General features: G+C 38.1%; 1 protein-coding gene across 1 annotated transcript in view; it reads right to left on the reverse strand.

The window, feature by feature from the left end:
* Positions 1–9,120: 9,120 nt before the first annotated feature.
* Positions 9,121–26,189, reverse strand: part of EXOC2 (exocyst complex component 2) — a 125,650-nt gene continuing 108,581 nt past the window's right edge. The window contains exons 24-28 of the mRNA XM_014872368.2: positions 19,766–19,821; positions 16,636–16,758; positions 14,450–14,511; positions 12,567–12,626; positions 9,121–10,700 (exon numbers count right to left, since the gene is read on the reverse strand). Of these exons, the coding sequence (XP_014727854.1) occupies positions 10,607–10,700; positions 12,567–12,626; positions 14,450–14,511; positions 16,636–16,758; positions 19,766–19,821 (395 nt within the window). The 3' untranslated portion in view covers positions 9,121–10,606. The remainder of the gene's footprint in view (positions 10,701–12,566; positions 12,627–14,449; positions 14,512–16,635; positions 16,759–19,765; positions 19,822–26,189) is intronic.

Genomic DNA, 26,189 nt, shown 5'->3' on the forward strand with positions numbered 1-26,189 from the left:
TAAGTCAACCCCTTTCCCCTCATCTATATGGCTGTTGGGAAGAGCAGAGCTGTACAGCAGATGAAAATCCATCTTGGTGCAGTCTTGTGCAAGGGGTAAGAGCTGCAGGGATGCTGCAGTGGAATCTTCCATCAGGTATGCAGGAAGGGCAGATGATGTCCCATAAAGCTGGAGCACTTACTCCTCCTCATCCTCAGGAATGCATTAGGCTTTTTAGAGCAGTCCTAGCTTCAGTTTTCATCCTGTGGGACAAACATAAAAGCAAAAGGATGTGTATTTGTAGATCTACACCTACATTAGGGGTGCATTGCTCACCCCTAACTCCTGCTGGTGTTGCTCCCACCACATATCCTCCTCTTTCCCAGGACCAAAATGGCACAATTTCAAATGTGATATAACAGAATGCGTAAAACAGATTCCGTTTTGCCAGAGAGAAAACCTTTGTTACGTTGAAGTTAAGCTGAAATATTACACTGGTGAAAAGTGTAAATTTTTTTAAAAAAGAAAAGATATTGCCACGCAAAATCACTCTCAGGTAATGCCACCCACCTATAAATCAAATATATAAAAAAACCTCTTCCCAATAAAAGACCAAGCAAAACACAAACCCTGGAAGGACCAACCAGTCCCAAGACTGACAAAATGGCAGCAACTGGGTTTTATTGGAATATGAAGAACTGAGTAGATGTAAACCCAAACAAAATGCAGATATGAGAAGTGGGAAGAAAACACAAAAAGAAAAAAAATCCAACAAGATGAAGAATAGAAGGAAATAAACACTCGGGGCATCATTCCAAAAAGCCCACACTTCATGGTGTGAGTCACTTCAGATGATGCTCCACCAGCCCACCTTTGTCTTTGTTCTCCTCCCTGCTCTCTGCAGCATGATAAAAGCACAGGAAGGATGTTTGATGGCAAATTGGCCATTGGCCACTTTCAAAGGAGAGTCATTTAGTGAGATTCACTCATATTTGTATAAGCTGAAACAAACAAAAAAAAAAGAACAACCTGTGTAAAGCAACCAGACTGATCTTGCAAACACACTTCATCTTGGATCTGACTGATGGGAAAAACACCCCATTAGAGAGAATGTGACACTGTGAATACAGATAACGCCTCCCAGCAAGCCTCAGACACCTATTTCTAGATGAGTGTTTACCACCATGTGGTCAGTTGTGGCTGACCATGTCGTGTACTAATCTGATTATTACAGCCCTAGTGTATTAGTTTTACTTTCTTAACTAGAGGCGTATATGGGGGAGAGGGGGTATGTATTTGACTCGCCCCTCATTTCTGTAGCACGATGGAGCTGTCAAGCTTTGACCAAAATCTGAGCTGTTTTCCCCAAAGTGGTCAACCTGATAAAAAGGCTCCCCAGAAAGGCGGAACCATTTTTATCAGTGAGTGTTTATCACCCACTATCATTGGTAAGAGCTAGCTAGTCAGACTGAAGGTCATAAGAAACAGAGGGAACCCACAACATTTCTTCAGTTATTTGAGTGACACGCTGCACTCTGAAAGGCTGAGAATGCTTTTGAAGACTGTTTTTCATTCATGAGAACCGAGTTGGTTTTACTGTTTGTTTGTTTGCTCGCTTGTTTTTGGGGGCTTTTATTTTTTCTTTCTTTTGCTTTTTGCTTTAAAACCTGTCTTGGAGATAAAACCTGACAATTCACCACAAGCAGGAAACCCTGGAGGGTGTGGTCTGCAGGGTAGAACAGAGGCCCAGGGCTTTGAGTATCTCACTTCCAACCCTGCCACTGGCACTGACTCGCTGGCTGCTGGGGGTGAGTCACCTCCTGGCTCCACATCTCCTGGGGACGTGGTGGCACACCTGGGGGGACAGCTCTGCTGTTAAAGACAGCCAGTGCCAGGCACTTGATTTGGGGGCTGTCAGAGCCAATGGGCGGTGTCTGTTGGCTTTCACAAGTTCTGGTGTTCATCCCTGCAAATTGCACTCAGAGTCAGAGATCAAAGGTATCAGAGGATGTCGCAAGAAGCTACACTAGATTTGTAAATTGAGTTTTCAGTATGTTCATAGATTGTGTGTGAGGGTGGCAGAGGTGCCTTCACTGTAGCATCAAGCAAGGCTTGTCATGTATGAGCCACCCAGATGTACCATGACTCTGCTCCAGGAGGGCTTCAGGTTCATGTCTCTGCTCTTGCATCAACACATGTGGCCACAGGAGAGGCACCAAGGCTGATCTCATGTTAGGAGGGGAACCTTGGGCACTTTGTCCCACCTCAAGTGGGGCTGCTCAACCCATCCAGCTCTAGACCATGCATTCTTTGTCCCTACCCTCTTCCTTGTGCCAGCACTTGTGTTTGGCAACCATCTTCTCAGTGATCTGATGCAAAAGATGATGAATTCGGAGCAAAGGTGGAGTGCTGGGCCAGGCTAGCATTGCAGCAGCCTCACACTCCTCAGAGCCATGAGTTGTTTTCAGCTTTGCAGTTCCTCAGTCCCACAGCAGAATCCACTCTGAACACCATAAGAAAAGCACAAGTGTGTCTCAAGAGCACATAAGCTGCATGAAGAGGCATCTACACAAATTGTTAGAAGAAGTCAGAAGTTCATATTTAAACAATCCTTCACTGCAACACTTCATCGGTCTTCAAAACTGAAATGTTGATCTTCACCTGTCCTCAATTCTCATTAAAGCAACAAAACACCACTTGGCTCCTTTTTTCTGACTAAAGAAATCTTGAATTCATGGACTCAACCATAGAATGTTTAGGCTGGAAGAAACCTTAGGTCTCATGTCATTCCAGCACCCATGCCATGGTCAGGGACAGTTTTCACTAGACGAGGTTGGTCAAAGCCCCATCCAACCTGGCATTGAACACTTCCAGGGATGGGGCATCTTAAACTTCTCTGGGCAACCTCTTCCAGTGTGTAACCATCCTCACAGTAAAGACTTCCTAATATCTAATCTAAACCTCTCCTCATTAATTTTTAAGCCATTCCCCCTTTTGCTACTACTATACATCCTTGTAAAACATCCTTGTCCAGCTCTCTTGCAGGCCCCCTTTATGTACTGCAAAGTGCTAGATGGTGTCCCCAGAGCCTTCTTTCCTCCAGGCTGAACAACCGCAACTGTCTGAGCCCATTTTCATAGGACAGGTGCTCTCAGAGGAGCCCTCTGATCAACTCTGTGGTCCTCCTCTGGATTTGCCCTAACAGGTCCATGTCTTTCTTGTGTTGGGGGCCCCAGGTTTCACCGGACCAGAGGAGAGCAGAGGGGGACAATTCCCTCCCTCACCCTGCTGGCCACGCTACTTTGGATGCAGCCCAGGACACAGTTGGCTTTCTGGGCTGTGAGTGGACATTACTGGAGCTTCTTGTCCACCAATTCCTCCCTGCACAACTTAAACCAGGGGAATTGGGACTCCTTACCAGAGTGCAACCTACAGCAGCCTACATCCCATCTTAGGTGTCAAAATCTGCCTGTGAAATTGGGTGCAAAAAACAATGGGACTGGTACTGGAAAAGCTGACACACAAGTTCTGATTTGCTGTGGGGTGGGTGCCCAGGTGCATTCAGGAGGCTGGACTGAAGTATGGATTAACACAACTCAGGTGGGTCCGTGCAATGAGTACTCTCATGAGCAGAAAACCACATACACACAGAATGTATTGGCACTGGCACACAGGGTCCCCAGAGTGGAGTTTATCAGGATTTAGAAAGAGTTTCAACATTCACACAAATGGGACCCTAAGAAAAATTGTATATTTTGTCCATGAGGTAATCCATGAACCACCTGGGTTTGTAAAGCTGCTGCTGCCTACATGAGCTAGAAATCAGTTTTCCCGTTTGACTCAACCCTTAAATAATGACCCAAAAAGGTCAACATGGGCAGTGCTGCAGCACAAGGATAAAACGTGCCTGTGGGAGATGTCTTCCTCAGAGATGGTATCAGAGCTAGTCCAGTTGTGCTGTTCATTTTGCAAGTTTCAAAATGTAGAGTAGGTTTTATTCTTGTGAGACAGAAAATTTTGCTGGGGTTCATTCTGTTCAGTCTTGTAGCATTTTAATGATTACAAAGAATCATCTCACCTTCTGCACTGAGATATCACATTCTCCTGTTCTCCAGCACGAGTAGGTGGAGATGTCTGAAGAGACAGCGACGGAGATTCCCTTTCCTGTGCAGGCTGTACCAAAGACAGCTAGAACAGGTTTTTTACCCAAATAATTCAGAGTTCTCTAGTCTCTCCTAACTGATTTTCAAACCTGTGTCTGCCTGTATTTATGTCAGGTTCTAAAAATAAGTAGCACCGGTAACATTTTGAATTTGAATTATCTACTGAATATCTAAAAAGATAAGCTGGAACGGGAAGCCCCTCTGTGAGAAGTACAATTTAGTTAAAATGAGTGAAATTTATCAGAAAAAATGAGTAATGAGCAGTGAGAAAAACTGTCTCATTTTGCTAATTTTACTTTATAAATTATCTGATTTGACATTCTGCGCTAAAAATCTGCTTATGAACCAAGAAAAGCAAGGCATGTGCTCCACTTGGTCAAAGCAGAATATGTGGCTGCAAAAATGTTGTTGCATTAGTACTGCAGCATGAAAACTTGTGCACCAAAATGAAGACTCTCATGGCTGTTTCTAGATCACCGTGTGTTTAGAAATAACTGAGTACGCCGGGCTTCAGGTTTGAGTCTATGCTGAGCCCTCTGGTTATCTGCAGTCACATCAGAACTGCAGCAATTTCAGCACACAGGTGTCATCAAAGCACAGAAGCATGCAGCAAAGCTTTCCTTTCCCCTATCGTCAGGAAGAAGGGAAAAGATAATTCTTAATTCTTAACTTGTATTTAATGCATTTTTTCATGAGCTATATTGAGACCATCAGCCCATTTCATTTGTGCACTTTTGCCTGGGACTGGCAATGAACTTTTAATATTATAAGTTTTTTTCAGAAGAAAGCAGTGAAAGGCTGCCAGAATAGGCTATAAAACTAAGCATGTGTTAATAGCATCTGTTACAAATAAGGCTGGATTCCACTTTCCATTGTCTTACTCCTTTTTCCTCAAGTTGTTCAAATTTTCCAATTCAAAAGGAATTTGGCTGAAGATTTCTCTTACTTGGTCTTGAGCTCAAGAAGCGCCGCTTGCAGCAGAATTGTACAAAACCTAGTACAAGTCTCTAAATAGTAGGGGTGTGAGAGGAAAGGAGTAGAGTTGCCCTTTGGGATATTCAGACTTGAAGCAATTAGGTACAGGAAAGAAGCCCACCCAATCCCCCCATTTGCTCTCCAGAAAATCCTGCTGCTCCAAAAGCTGTTCAGTGCAGTGATAAATGCCACAAACTGTGGCATTTAAGTCACTCACCAAGGCACATAATAAAAGACTTCAAGGTTGCACTGGTGATTCTCCAAAGGAAAGCCCCCTTGAGTTGTCATGTAATACTGAAAGGAGTATATAATTTACATGATAAACACCTTGTTCTGAAATAAATATACCATTTTGGACACGCTCTCTTAATACCTTCATTAAATCCAAGCTTTTAGATCTCTGCAGCTCAAAACAGCACAAGAGAAATGGAACTGAATTGCACATATCTCCTCTTTAACCCTTGGCAGCATTATATAAAACCAGAACTTAAAAAAGGTGAAGACAGAAATGGCTATTGTGCTCCCTTATGAAACTGTGCTCCCTGTTACTCCCAGTTTTGCCTTTCATTTCATGCCAAAAAAACTCCAGTAAGTAATGGTAAGTCAGAAGGCAGCCTGTCAACCATATGAAGCCAAAATATTCTTAATACGTAACACAGCTTGTGCAAAATTATTTTTGCTATAATTAACCATCTAGCTCCCCTTTTCATGGCTCTCTTTAAGAATGTTGAAAGAAGTGTGTTAACACTGCAGAAGCATTTCTAGCTATGGCCAACCTCATGTGTGCACACTTCACACTAATGTTTGGTACAGAAAAGCAGGAGAACTGCTAATGAGGCCATGGCAGGTAAATGGAACCATCTCTTTATCACTATATGGACAGGCTGGAATGTAACTGAGGATGTTTTTATCTTTGAATGGTAAACACACACAATTCTCTCCTAAAAACCTTTTAAAGGAATTTACAAGTTACAATTATTTTTATCCTCAGATGAGGGTAGTCACCCAGAAATCCCCTAGTTATACAGCTAGACCAGAAATGCCAAAGGACTGAAGTCCTATTTGAAGTCCACCATCACATTTAACAAATTCTCAAATATTTCAACCTATCTGGAAGCCTGACTAATTCAAATCATATTTGCATCTTACTCGTTAAATAATGCATGTGCTGTGGCTTGTTTTGACAGTAGTCAGAGTCTATTACTAACTCCTGACTGATGCTAAAATTTTAAGTGCCGTGCAGGAACTACAGTTCCTAAGAACCAGAAACAGATTGAAGATATGCTCAGGGGTCTCTCCTTCTATCCTTAGATAAGATGCACCTCATCAATCAGATCCAGAGAGACAAAGCTTTACAAGGTTAAAGACCCAGATGTGAATCCTGAATCTCAGGCTTCAGCAGGGGCACTGCATTCATTTTCAATGTGTTCTGATGAGGTTAAAGATATTTTCCTTCTAATTTTATAGATATTATACAGCAATAAGAGCAAAATAGCAATTATGTTTACAGTGGGTAAAATATGTAAACCCCCTCATTTCTAGTGAGTCCAGAAATTTGTTTGGATACAAAGATCAGTATTTGCATCCATTGATACAATCAATATTTAATATCCTCAGGAAAAACACAGCTAAGAGTATCTTAGCTGGACACATCCAAAGCTGTTGTCTGGAGTTGACTTAAATGTAGCCAGGCAAGAGGTTTTGAAGTATAAATCCCCTGTGCAGGACTGTCTCTGATAATCATGGTAACCATGGTAAAAGATTCTTGAAACTTCCTTCTTCATGGGACCAAAACTGTATCTAGGAAACTGCAATCTTCTACCTTCTCTTACATTAGAAACAGAAAATGTCTATTCTGTACCTTCAACTTTAAAAAGGAGTTGAATTTCAATACATTCAATACTCAAAAGGAGTTGAGTTTGTGAATATTTTAATGATAAATTTTCTAGGGCATTGCTTCACTAAGTATTAGATTTTTTCAGGTGAGGGATTTTTTGCTTGTCAGACTCAGCAGTCAAAGAGCTTCATGAAATTCTTCTATCATGATTTTTAAAAATATTGCCATTACATCTGCCTTTATATTAACAATCAATTTTATTTTTTTTCTCCTGAACATACATTGTTAACTAAAGCAGAATCAGAATAAGCAATAATTAAGTTTTCTTTTTTTCCCCAGCTTCATGTTCTGTATAGTGTTACACTAGTTTTCACAGGCCTATTCTATCTGCATCTCACTGCTTACCAATACAGCTGGGAATCAAGCTATTGCTTCAGAAATGTTTCCTTGGTTCTGGATGGCAAAAGGCTGCCTGGGTAGAGAAAAAAAAAAAGTCTCACCTTCACCATAAAGTACTCTCACTTCAGGGAGATGCAATAGCTTTGGCAAAGGTTGTGAGACTGGAACTGTTTTACAAGGCCAACAGGCACACGTTATGGAGCAGCCAAAAACCCCCTGCAAAGCACAGCTGCTTCTTATTTCCTTCTCTGTTGCCAGACAGTGAAATTAAACTGGTCAGAGTGCTTGGAAGATGCAAGGGGTTTATCACACAGAATACAACCTGCCTGATCCTCAGTCATCTTCATGCCTATTCTTATCCTTAAAATGCTTAAAAGGCATGAAAAGTAGCAGGACAGTGGTTCTTTCTATATTAATAAAACAAGTGGCTTTTAAAAAGCCATAGGAAGATGTTTAACTTGGACAATGAGCACACTTCATACTTCATAGCACACTATGAGCACATTTCATAAATTATTTCTAAATGTCAATTAAAAAAAGCATTTTGTGAGTGAGAAGGAACATGATTTCTTTGAGGCTACTTATTTGAGCTATTCCATTAAGTTAAGCCCCAGATATGTAATGACTTTTCTCTATTTTTCCGTATTTTTTCCCATCACTTTACAGGGGGATTAAAATATTTTTCCTGTGCAGTTCCCTAAATACATTGATGAAGAATTTATTTTTTATTTCCTCTTTGCCTACCTCTTGAACTATTCAAGACTATTCAAAATAAATGTCAAAATACAGTAATAGAAGAATGCCTCAATATCTCCGGAGGCAAAATATCTCAACACAGCATATTATGGTTGAATTTTCCTATAAGTCTTTAATTACTTTTAGTCAGATATATCTTACAGCCTTATTACTCCCTATATTTTTCACTTAGGTAAGAAGTTCTCTAGATTTTTATTTCAAGGACAATTTTTTCCAGTTTGTATCAATTTTAGAATTTTCTAGAGGTTCAAAGTCCATGTAATAATTAACTTTCTTTTCCCCTGCAGTGTTTTCTGCATTTACCTTGCTTTAAATGTCAGAGCCTTTCACTTCTGTTACTTTGATTTCCTTGCTGCATCAATTCTCTGCAAGCCGTGACTGATGGTGTATTCTGGTGCGGTCTCCCTGTCTTTTTCCACTTTCAACAACACTTTTTAAACCTAATTGTATCTTCTAACAGTTTTTTATTGTAAAACCCACACTGACCACTTCTTGTTTTTTGTAATCTACTTTCCAGAGGAACTGCAGCCTGCTGTACATTTGCTATGAAGCCTCAGCAGTCCCAACCCCCTTCCATGCAAAGGGATTCCAATGTCTCCTGTTGCAGCATTATGCTCGCTGACTTCCTTAACCCACATTTATTCAAATGCAGTGCTCTGACTTGACTGTGAACATTTATTCATATAAGATGGAATTCAAGGAATATTTTGATCAATTCCACATTATTCTTGTTGCTGTCAATGAGATGCTCTGAAGTGTAAGTTACTTCAGAGAAGCACCTACACGAAAGTCTGACTTCAGGTTTTAAAGACAAGCAACAAGCTGCTGTAGTAAAAGATGAGTACAAGAATGATCTTACAATAAAGAGATTTCTGAATGTATGTTAAGATAGTACAGACAATAGAATAGGTTTTCAACACTTAGAACATGTCTGATATGAACACAGAAATTGTAGACCGGCAAAACTCAAAGAAATCACATCTCTTGGAAAGTGAGGATTTCAAGAAGAGCTTATGACCATATTTCTTAATATTTTATTATTTTGAAGTGAAATATTTTACAGAACTGGATGATCATTTCATTTAATATCAGCAATTGAGACTGTGACCACCGTAGAATGGACAACACTTAACAAAACAACATTGATCCAGGTGCTTAATGATAATAACATATATTTGAAGTCTCACACTTCCACTCAACATGCTACTCCCACTTACACAGAACTTTTTAACAGGTAATTACACGTGCATCAAACTTTCTCCAAAATTACATATTATAGGAATTGTATGCTGCATTTTTAAAGCACATAAATGAACTGGCAAAAGAAATGAGTTGACATTAAGAAGTTGTTTGAAAACTATGCACTATTCCTGAAACAATTTACTCAAAATGACTGCAATTACAGCAAGAATATATTATCACTGCATTATTTAATTCCAAGCCATGATACCAGTTATAAAATTAAACCCATTGGTTACCCCCCAAAACAACAGCAGCAAAACTGTTCTTCTTTCCTGAATCCCTATTTCCTTCCATACAAAGCCAATAACTAGTGGTGCAAAGAGGAAAAGAGGACTGACTAACAAGAGGAAGACAGTGGTTGTAAGCCTGTAAGAGCAAGAAAAGACAAGAAGAGTAAGAAGGAAGAAGCAAAACAAATGACATATTGTGCTCCTCCTTACTACATGAGAATCTATTAACTATTCTACTCCTTTAACACCAAAGAATATTTTACTTAGACATTTTTCCTTATCTTATAAACTTGGAGTGCTTTTCTGTTAATTGCCAATGAAAGTAGATCTTATTTCAGATGTGAAGGTTACCATCAACACTTGAATAGAAGGGAGAAACATGAGAGGCAGCAACATGTTTAATTAAAAATAAAAAGAAAATAAAAGCCTCCAAGAAATCAGTCTTATAACCACCAAAATTGTAGATGACAACAGGAAAAAAAAAGTTACCATTTTTAATTGCAAAAGAAGCAGTGTACTTAATATGGTATTTGGACATTTATTAGTCAGCTCTAGGGGGCAATGCTTATTACATACTTTTCAATAGTTTATAGAATTTATGTCTTCCAGTCACTTCAGTATCACTCTACAGCGAGAAATTAAGACTGATACACTGAACAACATGAGTAATACTCAAATTTAAGCTCACATTTGCTAAAAATACATTTCAATGTATTTTTAACAAGTGAAACTGAGACTGCAGAACAACGATGAATATTTCTTCATGAACAAGTGTATGTAAACAAAATTGACTAAATTCCCTCCACAGAGTGAAAATACAGTAGACAGAAAACCGTTTTATCAAAGTATGTAGGAATAGAAGTCTCACTCAGCAGGACACCCCATAACATTACTGAAAGTGTTGTATCTCAATTAATTTTCCAGTGGAATTCTTTATAGGTTTTTTTAGAGTGTTCAAAGGAATTGAAGTAGTCCAGAAAAAAATATACAATGTTTATGCATATTTGTCTGCATTGTGTTTTTGTCTATGTTTTCATCATGGCTGATGAAGAAGCTTGAAAACAGGTCAGCTGCAAGTGCATGCTGCTTTTGAATTTGTTTAACAGCTCTTCTAGTAACCTGTAAAGGGAAAAGAGTTACAACTTTAGGAGATTCTGAAAAGGGAACAATTACTGCAAGTTTTGATTATTCTGTCTGTGACTTCAGGTACACTGTCTGCTTTTCTTGTGCAGCTGAATTGCAAATTTCAGTTCTCAGCCTTGTCTTTGGAAGGTATTTGTAGATTTCTCTGAAAGATCAGAGATAGTGTGACTTTTCTAGGAGAAACATGAATCCACTCCAATCATGCTGTTTTGTCTCTAATAAATAAACTGTGTATGACTTCATTTGGGGGCATAACTATAGTTAATTTCATCTACTGAGCTGTCAAGAACGTACTTGGTGCAGTGAATAGTATTTATAATAATCCACAAATCACAGGTGTAGGAGCAATGGTGTTGATGGGCCTATTGTAGAAAATACTGACTGTAACAGTGGAGATGCATTAAGTTGTTTTACAGTCTTGGCTGGGTGTTTTATTTTCTCCAGATCTAGGGAATAACATAATCTCTGAACTTTTCTGCCCTATTTCAAAACCAAGCCATATAGGGCAGACGTATTACCTGAACTTTTTGGCATGCTGCATTACTAAACAGCCAGTATCAGAAAAAAAAATTACACCATGTGTTCAAAAAACCAAACTAGCCCAAGAATAGCAACTTAAACCAAAAAATCAATATCTGCTTCCTCAGTGGGTCCTCTGGAAAATGATCATGTCCACATTAATAATTTAGCATCATAGTAGTAATTGTGAATGAACACACACAAACAGCTCTCAGAGCACAAATGTGTTATTTTACACAAATACATGTAGACTACAACGAGCTGCCTGGAGCAATGACAGTTGCCATTCCCATGACCTGGGAAACAGAACAAGTTCTGCTCTGTCTGGGGCTCAGAATACTGAGGCAGATGTAATAATGATGCAGTTCTTGATTCTCATTTGTCTCATGAAGCTCAGATGCTCGTGACTAAGTGAAAAAAAAAATTCCACAGGTGTTTTGGAAAATCTGAGTTAAAAGATCTCTCCTTACTCAAAACTGATTTCTAACTTCAATAAAGCACAAGAGCTAAGTAAGATGAGGAGCTGTCTTGAGACTTCTTGTGGCTAGTGAAGAGCAGGTTTGACTACATTGACAGAGGACATCTGGAAGAAGGCACAGACCATGGACCATGAGCTGCACCAACAATCTCTTTATGTGTCTGCAAAATATTCTAAATTCTGACTGCTAAGTGCAAACTGATTCGACACAAGAAAGTGCAATGAAACCAATCTCTAGTTCAAACCATCTATACTTACACTACTCATTACAAATTTGTCCTAGTTTTACTTCTTATTAAGCTGTGGTTGTAGAATAGACTACCAAGTTTGTCAAAGATTATTATGATGGAAAAGGAAGAACCCAAAATTTCTCCTCCTGATGTTAAAAAAAAGCCACAGACCCTCCTTATTTGTTTTTAAAAGGAAACATGCCAGTTTTATGAGCTTCCCATATATCAGCCTGCAAAAGCCTGAATTTTGTTCTGGGCCATTTTTTTATTGCTACTAAATTCAGTAAAACAATACAATGGAACTCACAGAAACCTTAGGATTAACACGGAAGGCTAAAATGGACTGATACTACACGACAAATACAAAGCTACACTGAAATGGTGAGACTGGGATGGGCAAGCAGGATATGTCACAAAGCCATTGGCTCTTATGGATAATTTAATAGGCTGTGAACAAGGCAAGGACTGAGCTTATTCTTGACTGTCCAAAAAGGCTTCTGCTCTGTAATTCAGAAGGGTCAAATACAGTGAAAGTTAACCCTTTTATAACAAAGTTTTCTTACAAGAGTAAAAAGCAATAGCTTCAAAGACCATAAAGGAAACAAGAGTACTCACTTTCTGTCAGTTCCACTTGAGAGCTGAGGCAAGGCTTCCAAAGCTTGCTTAAAGCTTGATCTGCAAGGAAAATGAAAATACTCATATTCTGCTTGCATTAAGACTCAGCATTTACAGTTTCTCTCTGTAAATCCTACAGAGTGATGCTATATTTTATCCATTCTTTTTTTCAATAAATTGACAAAATATTTACCTGAGATCTGACATCCATGTGCAAATTGAACATAAAATAATCATGGAGTCAAGCAGGTATCTTGACATTCCTAATGTGATGTACATCATACATCAATAGGAAATGTTAAGTCAGCAGCTGATTGAAGACTGGCACATCCTGGACTGTTCAAAAATTAACACTTTGTGGCCAGCCCGCCTTCTACCTAAAACTAAGGGACCATCAGTGTATGAAGAACAGATAAAAACATTGATTTTGTCTCTCTGTGCTTAGTAGGCAGGCTACTGCATTCTGCCTTACAGAAGGGTGCCTACAAAGACTATTACAATGGGTTTGCATTGAGGTAACAGAGTCATAGAGTAATTTAGGTTGGAAGGGACTTTAGGTGCAACCCTGATCTCAAAGTAGGGCCGATTTCAAGGTTAGAGGAGGTTTCTTTGGGCCATTATCCAGTCAAGTGTTGAGTAACTCCAAAGATGGGGTTCCACCCTGCTCTGGGCAACAGATGTGGAACAGAAACGAGGGAACAATGCAGGACCTGCACAGATAGGTAGAATCTTATCAGCAAAAGATTAATATGGTGACTTGTGGCAACTACTGCTAGTGAAAAATCCAGGGATTAAAAATCCTCCTACAAAGCACTAGCTTTCAGGGTTCACTGTGCTTTGCCCTATTACAGACAATATAATTTCAATGTTATCTAACCTGAGCCACTGTCAAGTAGCTTTCTTTTGTCACTATCAGACACTCAGAATAGGGAAGTGAGTCTCTGAATTGGAATGCAGTGACACCAGTGAACACTATGTGTGACTCTATGAAGAACCATTACGACTTGCAATGTCTCCTACAAAACTGTTGATTAGGTAAGATGACCAAATTGCTACCTACAGGGATGTGTAATGCCAATCTTAAAAGAAGTGAAGGTAATTTAAATAATGAATCAATCTGCCTGTATCCAATCCCCACTATAATCACCTAGAAATTTAAATCAATCAACTTTACTCAAAACTGCTGATAGCTATCATAACCTGTTTTTACATGTCTTGGCTACATCAACTACTGATGGTGCTAATGCTTTTCCTTCTCCCTTTATACTGATGTGTGTGTGTCCCCCATACTATTTATCTTTGGTCTTACCTCAGTGAGAAATGATAAATTGCTGAAAAACTTTTGAAGGTGTTGATTCTAGGAGACAGTGTCAAGCTGAATTCCCTTTCCCTGATTAAGTGTGTGGAGAAGGAGCAGGATATTATATAAGCCTATGGAGAGCCCTAATTCTCCACATCCCTATAAGGGGACTCTGCCAGTATTTGGATCTGTAGACTCATCTGTAGATGCATCTGGCAGGTTATTTGCTTTATACTTTATGAGATTGCTGTGAAAAACTGGATAAAACTCATCAAGATCTGCTCTTTGTCTGGCTTTAGCATAATTATCCTCACTAGCTGTACCGCTGTTAAGTTTTACAATTTGTTTTTGGTGGCAAATATTAGTTTGTGTCTAAAAATCCAAGTAAAAAACAACAAAAAAGTAACTATTTTCTTTCAACTGATAAAATCTTGCCAGACATCTGATTTTGGTATATTTACACAGTAGATCACATATTCTATTTGAAGCAAAATTCCTTCATTCTAAATTTACATTATGTGTTTTTGCATGTTTACCATGTATTCCATTACACTGCAAAATTTCACATTACAGCATATCTTACTTGCTTTCAGGTGTTAGGTATATGGCCACGGTATCCCTCAATGCACAGATTTCAAGTTTTGCCTAAAGACAGAAATACAAATACAGAAAAAATGACACAATGTCCTTTCACCAAGTGTACACAAGTAACCCAAAGCTTCACCTTCTTGAGAGGCAAATGCTATTGCACTCTGCCTTTGCAAGCAGCCTTGGCTTTTAACAGTTTATTTCCTGTATTCTTTGTTGCCATGCTGCTCTGTCAGGAGACTTCTCAAAGGAACAATTTCATACTTTTGATTCAAGTCCAACTGTTTACATGGTCACTGTGTAGCAGTTAAAAAACACTGGTTTGTCTGTCAGTAACAGTGATAAATCTTCAATCCTGTTTCACCTTTTCTGTACTGTGATAGAAAGATAGAAGGATGCAACTCTTTTTTTTTTTTTTTTTTTTTTTTAAAGAAATACAGCAAGCTCACAGCACTGCTTAGCCAGAGAGGAAGGAAACACAAAAGTACAAAAATCTGACAATATACATTTTATGCTTGGTTATTTTGGTTAATTTTTTTTTCCATCAGATGAGGAAGTAGAACGACTGTACTTTGTTTCTTTTGTGTCACCTGGTGGGCACAAGAGCTTGGGGATTTTACTCCTGCACTGTACTGTCTGCCTAGGTATTAATTTTCATTTAGGCAAAATATGGAGGAGACTGAACTCACAGATTAAACAAATGCCATAGATCATCCTTTAGTCTTTGAAAAGCAACCATTATCATCACAACTTTTATATGAAATAGAAACATTCTGCAAGAAATGATTAAGTAATTTCATTTAAAAATACTAAGTGAACTTAATAAAAAATTACATTTTGTTCTTTTAAGCATAAAGATGAAATTTAATCCAGTTAGACATTACAGTAACATTTAGGCACAACTAATGATAATCTTCCAAAACAAAACTTTTGACAATGCAACACAGACAACTAATTCCACTTCTAATGAAAGCTTTTGGCTTTTAGATATCTTCTTCATCCTTCCTCTAGGTAGGAAGATAGATACAATTTATGCTTTTTTAGAGCCAGAACTTTCTGGCATAAAATATAACATAGCCACCCCAAATTTTATACTCATAAGACAGGCACCACAACCTAAATAAACCTCGTGGAAGGCTGAGATGCAAAACTGTGGATCATGGAACATGGGAATACAGGGTGAGGCTTGAATCAGAATTTTTTGTTCAGCCTAACAAGGCTTGGATGACTCTCACACTGCTGCTGTCTGTCAGACAGGATTTTCCATGTTCAGAGGAACAGAAAACAACCATGAACGACAAACTTACAGTAAGGAGAGAAAAGCCTTTCAAGTACGGATTTAGGCAGCAAGTTCCTCCAGTGGGTTGTTTAATCAGAAAAAAGGGTTTAGGTGTAGCTTTGTTTTTATTAATGGGTTTGGATTAAATATGGAGTCAATCTTACTTGGGTGTGATCTTCCTATACTAATTCTCGGTCCAATGCCATTACTAGCAGCAATTGGAAAATAAGGCTTACAACTGGATAATTATTTTCCCATCATAATGCAAGAATGCTGTCATGTACAATGAAAATAGGGAATTTGCTCTTTTTCATTTACAGACACAGCAATCTGACTCAAAGCGATTTTTTTTAAAAAAGGTGTTTTTCTTTGAGTCCTTTAAAGGTTACCCAATAGAAGTACAATTACCAATCCAGCTGTAAATAAAGACAGCAAAGCTATTCTGTCCATGTTACAACAACAAGGTATTTTAGAGAGAGTATAACAAACAAGTGACTAGTCCTGCAAAGTCTTACAAGATCCTATTACATCCTGTTCAAGGGATTTTTAAGTCTCAAAATATCACTACATTGCTTTTTTCTTTTAAAGTGATTTTTTTAATGTTAGCCCAAAGAGAGTATGTGACAACATTTCCAAGATGATTAGGATGCTTTTTATCTCACAGGACACAGGTAGCCTTTTAATGCCATCTAACACAAAGATAACCCTAAAATATAATCAAACCCAAGAACTAGTATCCCAAAGGATATTAATTCATAAATCTGAAATAGGTTGTAAACTAATCCTTTTTATCTCCTTTCTTTCACTGCTATAATAAATCAAACCAATACCCACATTATACCCCCGTCTGTTATTCTCAGTTTTTTAGATTCAAATGTTTGACAGTTGAACTATTTGGGTACCTGTAAAGCTCCATTTTTGCTGAAGGATGAAACACACTGCATCAGTCGACTCAGTTCTTCAGAGACTGCTTCTACAACCCTTGACATTACCCGAGGAACTAAGTCTTTGGAAATGGTAAACACCTAAGTTTTATGAAAGAAGAACCATGAGTACAACACCTGCAATAACAGAAATATTTTCAATGCTAACATTTCAATAAAAAACATAAGCCTCTTTGACTGAAAGAGCTCCTTCATTTTTATCAATATAAAAAAAATTCAGAAGAAACTATAATATGAAGGATGTCTTTTGATGCTTGCCCTGCATTTCGACCAATCCCCTCTATTAATAGCAAATTTGCCTATGTGATTTGTGATAATCTTCTTGCTATACCAAAAGGCAGCTAAGATACAAAATATATGCTTTTGGCTGATGGATGTAGGTAGTCAGACTGCTGTCTTGTAGATAGCACCTTTAATTCAGTTGTGTGCCTGAGTGACACAGTTACACATTCAGCCACTTCTTACTCAACATTTTGCTATTTCTTCCAGACTCCTTTATATCTGAGCACTGTTGAATGGCTAGTGTTGTTATACTCTGTGGCAGAGAGAAATAGTTGACAGCCTGTGCGAGTATGAGTGTCAATGGATTTTCATTTAGATTAGTTCCCTGGCAAAAAATATTAAACCTTACTGGTTTTCCCATGCATCAAGACCATCTTTTTAACCCCTTATTTGTATAACTTTTAAAAGTGGCATATTCAAAATAGTAACTGCAACACAAAATTATTAAATCTATGCTTGAAGCAAAGCATGAAGAGAGCAATCTTCCTTAAAGGGAGCTTTACAGAAGTGAGAAATTGTTGTGGATTTAAAAAAAAGAAAGTATGATTTTTCTATACAGAATTCAGGAAAATGCAGGCCGAAAGGCTGGAATATAGGAGGAAGTGAGATTATAGGTTAGATACACCAAACTTGTGTCAAAGCTTAAAGGTGATGATAAAGCTGCATAAAACTGCAAGGGCTGGGAGAGAAGATGACACAAGGAGCTAGAGTGGAGTATGTAAGCTGAAGCACATGACTGGAGTAGTACAAGAAGGAAAATGAAATATATGAAGTTTTGAAACACTTCCCCAGTTTCTGCTTTGAAATAGTCTGAAGAATTAAGTAGTGGATTGTTTTGATGGAATACCTTTGCTTTTATGCAAAGTTTAGATCCCATGTTTGACAAGGAAATTTAGTAATTGACAGAAGATATTAATATATATGTATAGAAATAAACAAGGGGAAAAAAACAAAAACAAAGAAAGAAAGAAAGATTCCTGCAGAGTTTTCAGTGCTTTTAATAAAGAATTGTGTAGCAGACATCCCATAAGGCTGACCATTCCAAAAGGCAAGTCTGCACCACAGGCCAAGTACACTGACTCCATAAATGTCAGTTACCAGCTGTTACCAGGACTGGAAAGGGGTCACCTTAGTTAGCACCAAACATTGCTGACCAATTCAACACAAACATACCAGGAACATGACCAAAGATCTTCTACTGAGAAGCGAGTATTTCTGCCTGCAATGAGCACTCTTGAAGTTACTTTACAGAATCCAGGAAAAATAATTCTCAGCAAAGGTGAATCATCATAAATTTGCAATAAGAAGCCCTTATTTTGATTTCAGCTAAATTTAAATTCAAAGGTCGTGAAACAATTTTCTTTCCATTTCAGTCTATCCTTGCTGTTCATCTGATGGTTAATTTTTGCTGTTTCAAATTACAGAAACTTGCTGCCTTGCTAACTAAACCTAAACCTGACCCGTCTTAACAGAACTTCACCAGTAGAAATGGGAGTTTCGTCTTGACACACATTCTCATACTTCTATAATATTTCACATCTAGAAATTTATGAGGCAATGCTATTTAGGCCAGAATCAGTATCGGTCTCAATGAAGAGAGCACAGCAATGCACCTTTCTGCTGCAGCATTTTAACAAGTATGCATGTTTACAAATCTAGCTCAGTAAGTCACAAATGCCTTTGAATCTTTTAAAGCAAAACCACTAATTTTCATTTTAACCAATTTCCACTACACTGAAAAACAATATTAAAAATTGGTATCACGTTGATATAGGTTATTAGTGTTTCTTCTTCCCTCATTTGGTAAAATCATAATGCTTCTGTGAAAGTGCTTCTGCTATAATCTATCACGGAAATAATATCAAAAATACTGCAAGGCAAATTTGAAGTTCCTGAAAATATTTTAATTTATATGAATCCTTGTAATTTAAGAAGGAATAAGTAAAAGCCTCAAGTAAGTCTCATTATATTTTAATTACAGGGAAAAGGTAGAGCAGCCATACTTTTATTTTAGAAGGTAAGAGTAATATTACTACCAATGCTTCTACCAGGAGCAACAGCAATCTTGAAAAAAACAGTTAAAACAGAGGAAAATCTTGAACACTCTTGATGATTAGAAGGAGTGATTTTGTAAAACACAGGCTCTAATTTAAAGAACCACAGAAAAATCCTGCACATAACCTCAAAAGGCTAATAACTGCAGCTCTTCCAAGCTTATTATGTTATATGCAATGTTTTAACATGCAGTCCCTAGCCTAGGCAGCCATTATCTACTTAGATATTTCAAGCAGTATTTATGCTGTACAAAGACTATAAAACTTTCTGGGTTTAGCTTTCCTATTTCCATTGTATGTAGAAGACTGACATATATTGGCTTTTCACTCTGAGTGGCACGTGTTGAATGTTTCTTTCAAGGTGAAACAGAACTTAATTTACAGATATTTTGGAAAATAAAGATAATCAGAGAAAGAGAGCATCATAACTAGCCATATATCTATATATTATCTGCATGGAAAGGGAGAATTTAACTTTAGAATTTGGCTTTCTTCTTTATCAGATAACGGAGACAAAAAGGTGTAATGGAGTGTTAGAGAGGATAAACAGGAACTACTCATCTCCTTCTGCTCATAAGAAAAAAAAGTTATCTGTTGTATAACAGGTTGGCTAAAACTAATCTAAAACACATCTATAACAAAGATACTCCAATAAAAGGGTGAAAAACCCTGGTGAAAGCCAGGATTTACCAGGAAAAGTACACTGGAATCATATTAATATAAGCATGAAATGATCTGAAGTTTCTCCTCACCTCTGCATGCACAGCAATGATATTCACTAATGCTTCTTTCAAGTAGTTTCTGACACCTGAAACAGAAGAAGTAAAATAATTACTTTCATTCTGTTGTCACAACAACATCATAATATTCTGCTGTTCAATACTGTACTTTTTATTTTCATTTTTTTACTACTACTTTTGCAATCAGAGCCAGAAAGAGAAAGTTCCATAGCCACACCACCAGTCTATTTCCTTTTTCAAATCAAATGGAGAAAGGCACATTTCCTTATAGCAGAAGGTTAAAAAAAGCCAGTATGTTCCTGTTTTAATATTCTTCTCTAGCAACATAATTTCACCAACTTTGCAATTGAATACAAAACTAGCATTATTAAAAAATAAATTCTGGATGTTTTGCTAGAATACATACCCATAGCACAGAACATGCACCATGGTTTGATAAGTTCTAAAGAACAAAGTCAAGAGGTTTTGTTTGTATAACAGTCCTCAAGATCTTACTACTTTATCAGCTTCTCTATCTGTGAATTACTGTAGATAGGAATAGCAAGGTCTCTTGTTTATCTGAAAAAGGTTCAGAATATATTACTCATGGCAGTTTATAGGAGATGTCAGGCCTTAGTAGAAATTTCCTTTTGGGGAAGGTGGAGAAGTCAAAAAAGCATTTTCTTGCCAAGCTTATGAAACGCTTGTCAATTTACACTAAGAAGTGAATTCTAAACAGAAGAACATCCAGCAGCATGTGCTTTAGTTAGGACAGGCTCTTAGTACTCTCTGCTGCTGTAATTCTCTAACTTTCCCAGCCTGTAGTCCAGTCGTCTAAGATTTAAAATTGGCAAAAATCTAAAATTGCTTCACTTGTTTTTATGGCTACTTCACTTTATAGGCAAGGGAAAATGAGAAAGCATTCAACTCATTAATATAAATTCTAGAAATACAAACAAAGTAATGAGAGAGGGTTAGTGATCCACATGATCTCAGCTTCTGATTTTGATTTTTTTTTTAGTCTACCACGAATCAGAGAAAGTGCAATAACCCCACCCCTTCCTTCAAAATATTCAATGAAAAGTAAAATATGAGAATCACGGACAAGGACCGGTGAGACAGCACAGCTCAGAGATCACAGTGTGATTAAGGTTAATGCTATAAAAATTACAAAGTGAACCTTTAATCAGTTCATCTTACTTGCTCCACCTTTCCTCAGATAACACTGATGCAGAAGCTTAGTCCTGCTACAAAAAACAGCTTTAAAAGGGGTTACCCAAGATCATCAAAATGAGCTATTCTGTGAGAAGGGTAGTATCTCACTACTGCCACCTCAGTCATGCTCATATCTTTAACCATTGATCCCACAACTTGCCTCAAGATATAAAAAGGTGACACTTTTTCTTTGTTAGACAATTATGGATAAATATTTTTAAAAAGTAGGACACAAGGACAACAGGACTGTCTTCCGTGAGGAACAAACATCTAGGATGTGCAACGGGACGCAGCTTGGATGTTACAAAAGCAGAAGCCTTTCTCCACACATTCCAAAACGTCTCTAGTGCCTTTTCTCTTTACTTTTATTCTTCCCCTTGAAAATCTCAGTAGCTTTTTTCCATTTAAATTAACCCAAAGACAAGTCAAACAGTATTGTATACCAGGTTGCAAACTTAAAATTTCTTTCATCTTAGCAAGGAAGTGAGGGAGGAATAAAGCAACACCAGAAATTTTATGAAACTGTCTTTTTTTCTCCTGCCCTGTAAACTTGCAAAACAAAGCAAGAATGTTACACACCAATACTTGAACCACACCAAAAGATCACAGGTACATGTGGAAATGCAACACCCCCTTTTTCCTCTTCTACTGTTTTCCTTCTTTTACTTCACTCTGCCCCTGCTTACATTCTCCGCATACTTCATATCACAGAGGTCAAAATTTCTATCATAACCCAGAAGCAAATACAACTTGACCAGACACTGAACAATGGTATGTAAATCACATCAAGAGGTACAGGGTGAATTTGGGAGCTTGTTTGCAGTTAACCTCAGGGTGCAAAGTGTTGCTTTTGGTCTGTAAACCTATGCGGTATTAAGCTTTTGGCTGCCTACCAGCCTCATCTTGTGACAGAAGGATCTTTCATGCAGGAGCTGTGATTTTACTTTTGCACCAATGCTTCACAAGATTAAGACCTTGACAGTCTCCCTTCTTTAGGGATACCTGAGCATTGCATGGCGTGTTTCTTAGTCAATCAAAACTTCAGTTGTGACCTAACCAGCATTTCTTTGGCCCAAATGAGTGTTCTTAACAAAGTATCTCACTCAAACCCTGCTACTGCTGGGGAGCAGTAAGGAAAGTTCAGAGAGGTGTATGTGTCCTGCAGAGGTGGCCAGCAGGCTGTGCTGGGAAGAAGTGATATCAAGGAGGTGAGTGAAAAGCTGCAGTGGTTAGAGACTGAAGTGGGTTGTGTAAGAGGGTGATGTGGTTCCAAGGAAGAATCCTCATTTCCCACCTATCCCACCTAAACCCCCGAGGTAGCGTGCCTCTTCTCATGCATTCAGGCAGCTTGGCTCAGGGTAGGAGCTGCTAATTCTGTCTGTTGCTGTAAGCACCCAAATTAAACAGCTTTTGACTGTACTAGTAAAAGTTGCCTATCACTATATCTGCAGAAACTTTCTATAGCATATTTCATGAAGAGTTAGTTATCAAGTTGCCATCACTGCTATAACTGTTAATTTCTAAAAGCATGAAATACTATTATCAGCAACTTTAGGACCAAGTGTTGAACACCATTGTCTGATGGTTCTCAGCTAAGGTAAAATGGTTATTTATGCCAGAGCTCAGAATGAGTTCAGTAAGTGGAACAGAGATGGAAGCTATGGTAAAAATGATGTGAGAGTAGCTTAGTATTGCATATTAGCCTATCCCAACTGCATGATAAAATTGCTAACTTAAACCTCAGTGAAAGGACATAAACAGACATATTTTATCTTCCATCCTTGTACCACACACAAGGACGAATGGGTGAGCTAAGAACTTAAAGAGATTAGTGCTATTGGGATTGCAAGAAATAATTAGGTGTTCCTGACCTTTCACAGCAGGCTCGCTCCTGCAGTGACTGCAGGATCAGGGAGCTCAGTACCAGCACAAACATTTCCTCAGTTTCTTTGACAGGTTTTACAATTTAAGAGCAAATAATTCAGCACAAACTGTGCAAAGCTATGCAGTTTAGAGACAGTCTATGTATATGAAACTTTAGTTGCCTTAATTGCAGCATTTAATAACCTGAAAGACCTTGTCTTGGTAAGCTAAACAAGCCAAAGACAGAAAGAACATGCAATTGCACTCTAAATATGCCAGTTAGTGAAACCAGACAGGGAAAGAAGGGAGAACTATGCAAGGCAAAGAACAACATAGGCGCAAGAAAGAAAGAAAGGTATAAATGAACTGACCATCAGTGAAGCTGGCTGGAAATTAAAGGTCACTGTTGTAAAGGTTTGCTCTAGCTAAGCTATGAAACATGTGGCTTTATGACAATCATTGCTGTTGGGGGGGTCAGTTTCCTACCACAAATAGAACGTAAGTAAAAAGAGTATTTCCCCCAGCCCTTCCTTTTGTCTTATTTGTGAAGGATTTAATTTTTGGATGTGGAGAGAAGGCCAAACGTATTGGAATGTCAGGACCTGCAGGCATAGTTAATAACTGTACTACATTTTGAAAAATTACAATTCAAAAATATCCAATTTCTGATTTATATCACTGTACTGTTTGTGGCAGGCTTTGCTGAAGCAAAGTATTACTTTTCTGGAGTATGATTCACTGGAAATACAAGCAGTGGCATCCAACTGTGAATTTGTTGTGAAATTCATTTCAAAATGAAAAAATTCTGTCTAGAATAGAATTTTTGTGCAGCTTTCTCTACAACTGTTCAGCAGCCCACGCAATTACAGTTTTTGGGACACCACGCTGCCAGTCCTATTATACAGCACTGAAAGCTAATGCACCATGTAACTGTAGGTTGCAACTATTAGGCTAATCAAGTGAAACATAACATTCTTAAGTCTAAAATACCTCTTATTTAGCATATTGAAGCACAAATACAATGCCTTTCCACTGCTTCTGACAGAAATGTGTTAAAGAAAGTCTCAACAAGCCCTTGCAATTTCTCTAAGGAAAATGTTATTATTCTGTTACAACATAAATGCATTCCACTCCCACTCTATTCTTAATACCAAAGACTGACTTGCTGGAATTCTAGCTGCCACTAACAAAGCCCAACATTGCTCTAAAGAAAAATGGATGGGAAGACTTAAGACATAAAAATGAAGGACATTTTCAGCCATCAACTACCACAATTTTAAAATAGCATCTTCCAATTTTGGACTCTCCACTGTACTTTTTACCGGAGAAACATATAACAAGATTATCCATTAATCCCCAATTTACACCACCTAATAGCTGGGGTTTTTTTTATTTTACTTTTTTTTTCAACTTGAATATGTCAGACTACATTTCAAAGCAATTTTAGCAACACTAAAAAAAAAAGAGCTGTAAAGCTGTAGCAAGGATGACTGTGTGAATGATGGGAAAAGCAGAAGGGAAAAAGGTTTGTGGTTCTGAGGATTAACAGAAACCAAATTTCTAGCTTGCCAATACAGGAGTCATTCAGGAGATCTTCAGATGGTGTAGGTGCTACCAGTTGTCCCACTTGTAGTTCTCAGAGATATCTTCCCCCAAGTACTTATATGACATTGTTATACTACGAAACCCCTGAAGTGACTGAATAAGCATGCAAGAGCTGGGACTCCAATACCACATTGTGTAATTCTAAAACACAGAGAGGCTACAAAAACTTGCATGCAAGAAAAGAGCAAAGGTTGCACACACAGTAAAACTTAACTCCACAGGCTGCTTTTTATGTGCCAGAAGCTAACTTGGATCTTCAAATGTTCCCAGTCCTTCTACAGCAAATTGATAGCATGAAGGATGTTATGAGCTTCAAAGATTTTTTAAGCCTTCTGCAGACTCAAGAGTTCAAAGAATGAACTGAAGTTCAGTGAGGACAACCGAAACACACAGGAAATTTTAACCCACGCAGACTGAGTTTGACACACTTTTAACTCTTGTGAGATTGGAACCTCATTTGAGATGGACAACTGGGAATCCAATCTTGCTGCTGCCTCTCACCAAACCAGCCTTTTCACTTGCCTCTTGTGCAAAAAAGAGGAGGAGAGGATAAATGCACATAACTGTTTAGAAAAAGCAGGTAATGGCAGCAGGTACTTCTGCTTATCTGCAGTAAACCAGAGGATGAGAGGCTATGAAGGGTCAAAAGAAAAGAAAACAGGCAAATTTGGTTGAAGAGAAATCATGCCGGAATTTTGAAAGCTACTGTTCCTCTCTGCAGGAGCTAGAAAAGCCATCCACAGGAAATTTTAAAGTTTGACAGCTGCCACTTTTTTTTGTTTTGTGATAAAGCAGAGAAGACTGGACAGTTCTTAATACGTTGACTAAGCTACCAGTCCTGCTTCATGACTGAGTTGACTGACTTATTATAAACCTAAGCTCTGAGGGACTGAAACAGAAATGAATGTTGGGTAGGCACAGAGCCACCAATTTAGGGAACAACAGAGAGCATTCTGAGACCACAGACCATTCTGTAGGAGGTCAATACTTAACTGGGCAAGCAACTGCTGCTGGTGGTAGCAATGTTTCTTAGTACTTCTGAAAAGAGAGCACTAAATTTGTTGGCCTTGAGGCTTGAGCATGACTTGGTAGAGATAGGAAAACTGATGCCTGGGAGTCTGAAATTTTGCATTTTAAGACACATCCAATTGTACGCACAGTTTTTTACAATTTATTGTTCTGTTTGGTGGGTTATGCCAGTAACAGTCAATCAGTCTGAAACCTCTTTGTTTCCTGATTACTTTCTAATGAAAACTTTCCTGAAAATATAGTAACGCACAGAATTTGGTGATCCAAAAATATTAATATTTTTCATATCTAGCTTCAGAACACCAGTAATTGCCTGTTCCTGGACATTTCATTTGCTACTCTGATAGTAAATTTAGAGGAGGGTGAATGCAAAAAAGTATTTATCTGCTCTGTTCTAATGAAGGAACTGGCTTTTAAAATTTTTTGTTGTATATTCTTTTCAGTTACATTACACCCTATTGCCAGATTTAAGCAAAATAGTATTGGAAATATTGATTTCTAATCTTCAGATATATCATGCCAAACTTTACAGCAAGTCACACAAAATGTTCTGAACTGTATGTCAGTTAAGCTCCTGCAGCTCTTCTGTAAGTTTTTAATCTGCTATGTGAAACTGTTGGAAAAAAAAAAAAGCTGCACACATCTACTGCAAGTCGTTAATCAGTGCTGTGTAGTGCACATTAAAAAAGAAACTATCCACAAAGCCATGTGGATGTAACTTCTTTAAACAGTCTGATTTAAACTG

Source organism: Sturnus vulgaris, chromosome 1 (assembly GCF_052056855.1).
Source record: "Sturnus vulgaris isolate bStuVul1 chromosome 1, bStuVul1.hap1, whole genome shotgun sequence".
In the NCBI taxonomy this organism is placed as follows: Eukaryota; Metazoa; Chordata; class Aves; order Passeriformes; family Sturnidae; genus Sturnus; species Sturnus vulgaris.